We start from the raw sequence: 10,981 nt of genomic DNA, 5'->3' as shown, positions 1-10,981 counted from the left end.
GAGAGGACTAAGGTCTGGTCTTCTGGAACATCCTAGAAAGCAGAGTAGAAGTTTTGGAGAGAGGACTAAGGTCTGGTCTTCTGGAACATCCTAGAAAGCAGAGTAGAAGCTTTGGAGAGAGGGTCTTCTGGAACATTCTAGGTCTGGTCTTCTGGAACATTCTAGAAGGCAGAGTAGAAGCTTTGGAGAGAGGACTAAGGTCTGGTCTACTGGAACTTCATAGTTCCACGGTAAAGGACCAATAGTTACACGGCGGGTCTGAGAAAACTGATCAGACGCTGAACAACCAAAATCAACCAATCGCTGCCTGCACCCGCACGCCCGACTAGCATCACCCCTCTGGATGGTTCCGACCTAGAATATGTGGACATCTATAAGTACCTAGGTGTCTGGCTAGACTGTAAACTCTCCTTCCAGACTCGTATCAAACATCTCCAATCCAAAATCAAATCTAGAGTCGGCTTTCTATTTCGCAACAAAGCCTCCTTCACTCACGCCGCCAAACTTACCCTAGTAAAACTGACTATCCTACTGATCCTCGACTTCGGCGGTGTCATCTTCAAAATAGCTTCCAATACTCTACTCAGCAAACTGGATGCAGTTTATCATAGTGCCATCCGTTTTGTTACTAAAGCACTTTATACCACCCACCACTGCGACCTGTATGCTCTAGTCGGCTGGCCCTCGCTACATATTCGTCGCCAGAACTACTAGTTCCAGGTCATCTACAAGTCCATGCTAGGTAAAGCTCCGTCTTATCTCAGTTCACTGGTCACAATAGCAACACCCAACCGTAGCACGCGCTCCAGCAGGTGTATCTCACTGATCATCCCTAAAGCCAACACCTCATTTGGCCACCTTTCGTTCCAGTTCTCTGCTGCCTGTGACTGGAACGAATTGCAAAAATCGTTGAAGTTGGAGACTTTTATCTCCCTCGCCAACTTTAAACATCTGCTTTCTGAGCAGCTAACCGATCGCTGCAGCTGTACATAGTCCATCGGTAAATAGCCCACCCAATTTACCTACCTCATCCCCATACTGTTTTTATTTATTTACTTTTCTGCTCTTTTGCACACCAGTATCTCTACCTGCACATGACCATCTGATCATTTATCACTCCAGTGTTAATCTGCTAAATTGTAACTATTCGTCTACCTCCTCATGCCTTTTGCACACAATGTATATAGACTCCCCCCTTTGTTTTCTACTGTGTTATTGACTTGTTAATTGTTTACTCCATGTGTAACTCTGTGTTGTCTGTTCACACTGCTATGCTTTATCTGGGCCAGGTTGCAGTTGTAAATGAGAACTTGTTCTCAACTAGCCTACCTGGTTAAATAAAGGTGTTCTCAACTAGCCTACCTGGTTAAATAAAGGTGTTCTCAACTAGCCTACCTGGTTAAATAAAGGTGTTCTCAACTAGCCTACCTGGTTAAATAAAGGTGTTCTCAACTAGCCTACCTGGTTAAATAAAGGTGTTCTCAACTAGCCTACCTGGTTAATTAAATAAAGGTGTTCTCAACTAGCCTACCTGGTTAAATAAAGGTGTTCTCAACTAGCCTACCTGGTTAAATAAAGGTGTTCTCAACTAGCCTACCTGGTTAAATAAAGGTGTTCTCAAAAAATAAATAAAGGTAAAACCTGGTTAAATAAAAAATAAATTTAAAAAAACAGTATGTTAAACTCTCTGTCCTACCTTCCTGCCCCTCCTACCTACCCTGACAGTCTGGCCTTGTCCTAACAGTATGTTAAACTCTCTGTCCTACCTTCCTGCCCCTCCTACCTACCCTGACAGTCTGGCCTGGTCCTAACAGTATGTTAAACTCTCTGTCCTACCTTCCTGCCCCTCCTACTTACCCTGACAGTCTGGCCTTGTCCTAACAGTATGTTAAACTCTCTTCTCAGACCTAACTGCTATTACCACGGAATGGTGCAGGGACACATCTATTCTGACGTCAGCCTCAGTACCTGCTCAGGTCTCAGGTGAGTGTGTGTGTGTGTGTTCTTCTCGGTTTCTCTCTGAAACTAAAGATTAACAGTTACCATATAAACACACCTTACACGAAACCCTGGCCGTCCTAAACCGGTGCGCCATCGCGTGTGCGCATCTGCGCCCTCGTGCAGGTGCCATCGTGCGCCATGTGCGCCATCGTCGCATAAATATATTTTGTGCGCCATCGTGCATAAATATATTTTGTCCCCCGAGACATTTAACGTTATGGCAATTTAGCTAGCTTGCACTTGCTAGCTAATTTGTCTTATTTAGCTAGCTTGCACTTGCTCGCTAATTTGTCTTATTTAGCTACCTTGCTGTTGCTAGCTAATTTGTCCTGGGATACAACGTTAAACATTGACTTGTTATTTTACTTGAAATGCACAAGGTCCTCTACTCCGCCAATTAATCAACACATAAAACGGTCAACCGAATCATTTCTAGTCATCTCTCCTTCTAGGCTTTTTCATCTTTGAACTTATATGGTGATTGGCATCTACACTTTCTTAGTATTACCACGAAATTCGGCAAAACAGTTCGTCTTTCAGTCACCCACGTGGTTATAACCAATGAGGAGATGGCACGTGGGTACCTGCTTCTATAAACCAATGAGAAGATGGGAGAGGCAGGACTTGCAGCGTGATCTGCGTCAGAAATAGAAAGGACTTCTATTTTAGCCCTTGGCATCGCAGACGCTCGTTGACGCAGCGAGCAGTGTGGCTGCAATAATTGAAAAACAGATTTCTAAATGTATTTTGTAACACTGGCGCACGCGACAGAAGCGCTGTAGTCGGGGTATCAGTGATGAATGGAAATGGAAATGTATCCCTGTGTTAATTGATCCAAGACAACGATCTACAGTCAGAGTAATACAAGTCTTTAACGGTGTAGTCAGGGTATCAGTGATCTACAGTCTACAGTCAGTAATACAAGTCTTTAACGGTGTAGTCAGGGTATCAGTGATGAATGGAAATGGAAATGAATTGATCCAAGACAACGATCTACAGTCAGAGTAATACAAGTCTTTAACGGTGTAGTCAGGGTATCAGTGATGAATGGAAATGGAAATATATCCCTGTGTTAATTGATCCAAGACAACGATCTACAGTCAGAGTAATACAAGTCTTTAACGGTGTAGTCAGGGTATCAGTGATGAATGGAAATGGAAATATATCCCTGTGTTAATTGATCCAAGACAACAATCTACAGTCAGAGTAATACAAGTCTTTAACGGTGTAGTCAGGGTATCAGTGATGAATGGAAATGGAAATATATCCCTGTGTTAATTGATCCAAGACAACGATCTACAGTCAGAGTAATACAAGTCTTTAACGGTGTAGTCAGGGTATCAGTGATGAATGGAAATGGAAATATATCCCTGTGTTAATTGATCCAAGACAACGATCTACAGTCAGAGTAATACAAGTCTTTAACACAGTAAAGTCATGCAAAGCTGGAAAAAAGAACCGTTCAGCGTTTCACACATATCAAGTAGGAGTAACGAGTCTGCTCATTTTTCTGGACATCATCAGGAATGTCGTTCCCAAAACGTGCCAACAGTTTTCCTCCTCTAAGGAGTGATAGGGGTAATTGTTAAGCCCTTGGTGCATTCCCAATTGGTACCCTATTCCCTATGTAGTGCACTACTTTTAACCAGAGCCCCATAGAGTTCTTGTTAAGAGTAGTGCACTATATAGGGAATAGGGTGCCGTTTGTGATGCAAGGCCCTGTTTTACAGGCCGCTCATTTTTCTGCCCCTCTACAACCTGTTTCTGCCCCTCTACAACCTGTTTCTGCATAGACAGATGCAGAGGGCTTAGTTTGACGAGTGCTATGCTGCCTGGCGCGACGGCCAAGACAAATTGTTTCTGGGTTTTTAGTTGGCAGCTATAGTCTGGCTTTGGGAGTGTTTTTTAATGTTAAGTTTATGTGGTTATGAATGTTGTCAAGAGGTTGATAAAAACTCAGAGTTTTGGCCCAGTTTCAGTGGACGAAGACGTCACTTTAAATCACCAGGGCTGTTTTTATTAGTGTGAGAAAAGTTGACGGTGAGAAATAAGAGACTTTCATCACGGACAGACGGAGAATGAGAAACCACCGGGGAGGATATTACTATATTTCTTATTAAGCCAAATGTCTGCCTCTTGATTTGTTCCCACAGTGAGACTTTATCGACGAGGTAAAAGTAATGTTTACCCACAAAGCACCTCAATTGGGGCGGCAGCGTAGCCTAGTGGTTAGTGCGTTGGACTATCAACCTGAAGGGTTGTTAGATCAAATCCCTGAGCTGACAAGGTACAACTCTGTCATTCTGTCCCTGAACAAGGCAGTTAACCCACTGTCATAGAAAATAAGAATTTGTTCTTAACTGACTTGCCAAGTCAAATAAAGGTTAAAATAAAAATAAGAGATCCATTGTCCAACATTCTGTAGAAAAAAACATCATGACAGACATTTAAGAAATGTTCTTCTACTTCATTGATTGATGATCGATTGATCGATTCATCAATATCACTCTTGTATTCCCAGTGGCTTCATCTCACTAGAAAACAGATCCTACGTTTTGGAGCCGTCAACGGATCCCCCCAGTGGATCCCACAGGATCTACCGGTCAGAACAGCTCCACTTCACACCTGGCTCGTGTGGCCATGGCTTCAACATATCGCTGGTTCATGGAGACACCCAGAACAGCCACAACCAATCAGACAGCCCCTTCGGAGCCTTCAGCACCAGGGTAAGCAGCATACATGGAATACCATGGCTGTGTTTACACAGGCAGCCCCAATTCTGATCTTTTGCCACTAATTGGTCTTTGATCAATCAGATCAGAATCTTTTGCCAATATATAGGCAAAATATCAGAATTGGGCTTCTTGTGTCAACACAGCCGTAGTCTCTTAAGCTAAATGTTCCATTTCAACATTTTGCACAATTTTTTTTATGTTTAGCTCATGAGACTTGGGGTCAAAGACAGTGTATCTGTATATATATCTGGAATGGGTTAGAGATCTTCTAGAATCCTCTAGAAAAACATTAATGTTGTCTTTACATCCATCTACAGATAGAGACAAGGAGGTATTCAGATCAAACCTCAGACAGTAGAGACTAGGAGGTCTTCAGATCAAACCTCAGTCAGTAGAGACTAGAAGGTCTTCAGATCAAACCTCAGTCAGTAGAGACTAGGAGGTCTTCAGATCAAACCTCAGTCAGTAGAGACCAGGATGTCTTCAGATCAAACCTCAGTCAGTAGAGACTAGGAGGTCTTCAGATCAAACCTCAGTCAGTAGAGACTAGGAGGTCTTCAGATCAAACCTCAGTCAGTAGAAACTAGGAGGTCTTCAGATCAAACCTCAGTCAGTAGGGACAGTAGATCAACTAGTCAGTAGGTCTTCAGATCAAACCTCAGTCAGTAGAGACTAGGAGGTCTTCAGATCAAACCTCAGTCAGTAGAGACTTGGAGATCTTCAGATCAAACCTCAGTCAGTAGAGACTAGGAGGTCTTCAGATCAAACCTCAGTCAGTAGAGACTAGGAGATCTTCAGATCAAACCTCAGTCAGTAGAGACTAGGAGGTCTTCAGATCAAACCTCAGTCGGTAGAGACTAGGATGTCTTCAGATCAAACCTCAGTCAGTCGAGACTAGGAGGTCTTCAGATCAAACCTCAGTCAGTAGAGATACAATGTGGATTCATGCTCATCAAGTACTCTTGATAACTGAATACCAAATGGCACCCTATTCCCTCTACAGTGCACTGCTTTTGACCAGGGCCCATGAGGAGTAGGGTTGCTATTTGGGACTGTTACTATGTGGATTTATGCCCCTGCTCCTCCCGAATGCGCACACTGTTTCATCTGCCATTAGGCCCTGTTTTAGAATAGCACTTTCTGTTTCTCTTATGGAGTCAACCGTTTCATCCTAGAAGCATTATAATGCACTGCTATATTACTCTACAGCTACTGTGTTAGCGGTGACCTACTGTTTATAGATCATACCGTGTTCGGTAGGAAAATGTTAATGGAAAGATATTTTTGGATAATCGGTTTTCACACATAAATGCGGTTATTTCCCTTTCTCTAGCCGACCAGACTGAAAATGTGTTTCGGTGAACAGAATCATAGTCACACTCACGAGTTAGAGACTTGGTTCATTCTGTTTGGTTCATTCTGTTTGGTTCATTCTGTTTGGTTCATTCTGTTTGGTTCATTCTGTTTGGTTCATTCTGTTTGGTTCATTCTGTTTGGTTCATTCTGTTTGGTTCATTCTGTTTGGTTCATTCTGTTTGGTTCATTCTGTTTGGTTCATTCTGTTTGGTTCATTGTGTTTGGTTCATTCTGTTTGAGTTCATTCTGTTTGGTTCATTCTGTTTGGTTCATTCTATTTGGTTCATTCTGTTTGGTTCATTCTGTTTGGTTCATTCTGTTTGGTTCATTCTGTTGGGTTCATTCTGTTGGGTTCATTCTGTTTGGTTCATTCTGTTTGGTTCATTCTATTTGGTTCATTCTGTTTGATTCATTCTGTAAATAACTCTTTCTTTTGTTCATACTTCCCACGTTGTGTCGGAGCTCCGTGTGTCCTGTCTAGTGTGTGTCGTTTGAGTAGTGTGGTAGGAGAGTATATGCGGTCCTTTGAACACCACTATGTGTTACCGTGGTGACGCCATTCGCCAGTTCCATTCATGTTGTTTAACTTGTTAACGTTTAACATGCCCCCAACTCAATTAACGTGTAACACGGACGCTGTCATGTCTACTGCATCCGTCTGAATATCTATGTTGCCTATCTCCCCCGGCAGAGAGATGCTGTAGTGTCCTGTACTGTCTGAATATCTATGTTACCTATCTCTAAGAGATCCAGAGAGATGCTGAGATATCTATGTTACCTATCTCTAAGAGACGCCGGCAGAGAGATGCTGTAGTGTCCTGTACTGTCTGAATATCTATGTTACCTATCTCTAAGAGACGCCGGCAGAGAGATACTGTAGTGTCCTGTACCGTCTGAGATGGGAGGAGAGAGGGAGGGACACCGACAGAGAGTTACCGTAGTGTCCTGTACCGTCTGAGATGGGAGGAGAGAGGGAGGGACACCGACAGAGAGTTACCGTAGTGTCCTGTACCGTCTGAGACGGGAGGAGAGATGGAGAGACACCGACAGAGAGATACCATAGTGTCCTGTACCGTCTGAGAAGAGAGGAGAGAGGGAAGGTGGGAGAGGCTGAGGAAGGGGGTTAGGTATGAGATAAGGTACCAAATGTAACACGTGTCTGGGATTTGTCCCTGTGATTTAAAGCTGTTTTGACTTTGTCCTCTGTTTTATCACTGGACTGGAAAAGAATGACGACGAGACTATTAGCTGTGGATTTAAGTGCCTCTGAAATATTTCCGTATGCAGCTGTAGAATACAATAGAACAGAATAGATTCCTAATAGTTCTGTATGCAGCTGTAGAATACAATAGAACAGAATAGATTCCTAATAGTTCTGTATGCAGCTGTAGAATACAATAGATTCCTAATAGTTCTGTATGCAGCTGTAGAATACAATAGATTCCTAATAGTTCTGTATGCAGCTGTAGAATACAATAGAACAGAATAGAGTATAATAGTTCCGTATGCAGCTGTAGAATACAATAGAATCCTAATAGTTCTGTATGCAGCTGTAGAATACAATAGAACAGAATAGAAATAGTTCCGTATGCAGCTGTAGAATACAATAGAACAGAATAGATTCCTAATAGTTCTGTTTGCAGCTGTAGAATACAATAGATTCCTAATAGTTCCATATGCAGCTGTCCTTGAAGCGGCTCCTTCTCCTGCTCCGAAATGGTGGCCTGTGGCATCAAAGACTCTAATTGGCCAATACATAATAGCATCAGAAACCCAGGTTTTGTAATGGGAGAGAGCACAATCACACGCACACACGCATGCACGAACACACACACACACACACACACACACACACACACACACACACACACACACACACACACACACACACACACACACACACACACACACAGACACACACAGACACACATACACAGTCTTGTACAGCGAACCTTGTGGGGAAACACAATTCAGTCCCACTCAAAATCCTATTTTCATAAACCCTTACCCGTACTCTTACTCTAACCTTAACCCAAAAACCATGACCTTAACCCCTAACCTAACCCTAGCTCCTAATGCTAACCCTTTATGAAATTCTAACCTTAACCCTAAACCCCATAGAAATAACATTTGACCTTGTGGGGACTAACAAAATGTCCCCAGTTGGTACATTCTTGTTTGTTTACTATTGGTTTAGGCCTGTCTCTCAGAGTAGTCTGTCTGTCCTGGTTTAGGCCTGTCTCTCAGAGTAGTCTGTCTGTCCTGGTTTAGGCCTGTCTCACAGAGTAGTCTGTCTGTCCTAGTTTAGGCCTGTCTCTCAGAGTAGTCTGTCTGTCCTGGTTTAGGCCTGTCTCTCAGAGTAGCCTGTCTGTCCTAGTTTAGGCCTGTCTCTCAGAGTAGTCTGTCTGTCCTGGTTTAGGCCTGTCTCTCAGAGTAGCCTGTCTGTCCTAGTTTAGGCCTGTCTCTCAGAGTAGCCTCTCTGTCCTGGTTTAGGCCTGTCTCTCAGAGTAGCCTGTCTGTCCTGGTTTAGGCCTGTCTCTCAGAGTAGCCTGTCTGTCCTAGTTTAGGCCTGTCTCTCAGAGTAGTCTGTCTGTCCTGGTTTAGGCCTGTCTCTCAGAGTAGCCTGTCTGTCCTAGTTTAGGCCTGTCTCTCAGAGTAGCCTCTCTGTCCTGGTTTAGGCCTGTCTCTCAGAGTAGCCTGTCTGTCCTGGTTTAGGCCTGTCTCTCAGAGTAGTCTGTCTGTCCTGGTTTAGGCCTGTCTCTCAGAGTAGTCTGTCTGTCCTGGTTTAGGCCTGTCTCTCAGAGTAGTCTGTCTGTCCTGGTTTAGGCCTGTCTCCCAGAGTAGCCTGTCTGTCCTAGTTTAGGCCTGTCTCTCAGAGTAGTCTGTCTGTCCTGGTTTAGGCCTGTCTCTCAGAGTAGTCTGTCTGTCCTGGTTTAGGCCTGTCTCTCAGAGTAGTCTGTCTGTCCTAGTTTAGGCCTGTCTCTCAGAGTAGTCTGTCTGTCCTGGTTTAGGCCTGTCTCTCAGAGTAGTCTGTCTGTCCTAGTTTAGGCCTGTCTCTCAGAGTAGCCTGTCTGTCCTAGTTTAGGCCTGTCTCTCAGAGTAGCCTGTCTGTCCTAGTTTAGGCCTGTCTCTCAGAGTAGTCTGTCTGTCCTGGTTTAGGCCTGTCTCTCAGAGTAGTCTGTCTGTCCTAGTTTAGGCCTGTCTCTCAGAGTAGTCTGTCTGTCCTGGTTTAGGCCTGTCTCTCAGAGTAGTCTGTCTGTCCTGGTTTAGGCCTGTCTCTCAGAGTAGTCTGTCTGTCCTGGTTTAGGCCTGTCTCTCAGAGTAGTCTGTCTGTCCTGGTTTAGGCCTGTCTCTCAGAGTAGTCTGTCTGTCCTGGTTTAGGCCTGTCTCTCAGAGAGTCTGTCTGTCTGTCTGTCTAGTTTAGGCCTGTCTCTCAGAGTAGTCTGTCTGTCCTGGTTTAGGCCTGTCTCTCAGAGTAGTCTGTCTGTCCTGGTTTGGGCCTGTCTCTCAGAGTAGTCTGTCTGTCCTAGTTTAGGCCTGTCTCTCAGAGTAGCCTGTCTGTCCTAGTTTAGGCCTGTCTCTCAGAGTAGCCTGTCTGTCCTAGTTTAGGCCTGTCTCTCAGAGTAGCCTGTCTGTCCTAGTTTAGGCCTGTCTCTCAGAGTAGCCTGTCTGTCCTAGTTTAGGCCTGTCTCTCAGAGTAGCCTGTCTGTCCTAGTTTAGGCCTGTCTCTCAGAGTAGTCTGTCTGTCCTGGTTTAGGCCTGTCTCTCAGAGTAGTCTGTCTGTCCTAGTTTAGGCCTGTCTCTCAGAGTAGTCTGTCTGTCCTGGTTTAGGCCTGTCTCTCAGAGTAGCCTGTCTGTCCTAGTTTAGGCCTGTCTCTCAGAGTAGTCTGTCTGTCCTGGTTTAGGCCTGTCTCTCTCAGAGTAGTCTGTCTGTCCTGGTTTAGGCCTGTCTCTCAGAGTAGTCTGTCTGTCCTGGTTTAGGCCTGTCTCTCAGAGTAGTCTGTCTGTCCTGGTTTAGGCCTGTCTCTCAGAGTAGTCTGTCTGTCCTGGTTTAGACCTGTCTCACAGAGTAGTCTGTCTGTCCTGGTTTGGCCTGTCTCTCAGAGTAGTCTGTCTGTCCTGGTTTAGGCCTGTCTCTCAGAGTAGTCTGTCTGTCCTGGTTTAGGCCTGTCTCTCAGAGTAGCCTGTCTGTCCTGGTTTAGGCCTGTCTCTCAGAGTAGCCTGTCTGTCCTGGTTTAGGCCTGTCTCTCAGAGTAGTCTGTCTGTCCTGGTTTAGGCCTGTCTCTCAGAGTAGCCTGTCTGTCCTGGTTTAGGCCTGTCTCTCAGAGTAGCCTGTCTGTCCTGGTTTAGGCCTGTCTCTCAGAGTAGCCTGTCTGTCCTGGTTTAGGCCTGTCTCTCAGAGTAGCCTGTCTGTCCTGGTTTAGGCCTGTCTCTCAGAGTAGCCTGTCTGTCCTAGTTTAGGCCTGTCTCTCAGAGTAGCCTGTCTGTCCTAGTTTAGGCCTGTCTCTCAGAGTAGTCTGTCTGTCCTAGTTTAGGCCTGTCTCTCAGAGTAGTCTGTCTGTCCTAGTTTAGGCCTGTCTCTCAGAGTAGTCTGTCTGTCCTAGTTTAGGCCTGTCTCTCAGAGTAGTCTGTCTGTCCTAGTTTAGGCCTGTCTCTCAGAGTAGTCTGTCTGTCCTAGTTTAGGCCTGTCTCTCAGAGTAGCCTGTCTGTCCTGGTTTAGGCCTGTCTCTCAGAGTAGTCTGTCTGTCCTGGTTTAGGCCTGTCTCTCAGAGTAGCCTGTCTGTCCTGGTTTAGGCCTGTCTCTCAGAGTAGCCTGTCTGTCCTGGTTTAGGCCTGTCTTTCAGAGTAGCCTGTCTGTCCTGGTTTAGGCCTGTCTCTCAGAGTAGCCT

The 10,981-nt window shown here is 44.9% G+C and overlaps 1 protein-coding gene across 3 annotated transcripts in view; it reads left to right on the top strand.

Moving 5' to 3' along the window:
• The first annotated feature begins 1,917 nt into the window (after window positions 1-1,917).
• Window positions 1,918-10,981, top strand: part of LOC112239180 (disintegrin and metalloproteinase domain-containing protein 12) — a 91,792-nt gene continuing 82,728 nt past the window's right edge. For all 3 annotated transcript variants that reach the window (XM_042316976.1, XM_042316975.1, XM_042316974.1), the window contains exons 1-2: window positions 1,918-1,983; window positions 4,523-4,727. In XM_042316976.1, the coding sequence (XP_042172910.1) occupies window positions 1,928-1,983; window positions 4,523-4,727 (261 nt within the window). In that variant the 5' untranslated portion in view covers window positions 1,918-1,927. The remainder of the gene's footprint in view (window positions 1,984-4,522; window positions 4,728-10,981) is intronic.

Source organism: Oncorhynchus tshawytscha, unplaced genomic scaffold, assembly GCF_018296145.1.
Source record: "Oncorhynchus tshawytscha isolate Ot180627B unplaced genomic scaffold, Otsh_v2.0 Un_contig_2580_pilon_pilon, whole genome shotgun sequence".
Lineage (NCBI taxonomy): Eukaryota > Metazoa > Chordata > Actinopteri > Salmoniformes > Salmonidae > Oncorhynchus > Oncorhynchus tshawytscha.
The sequence above is the reverse complement of the archived record's forward strand: the minus strand, read 5'-3'. Positions and strand labels throughout refer to the sequence as shown.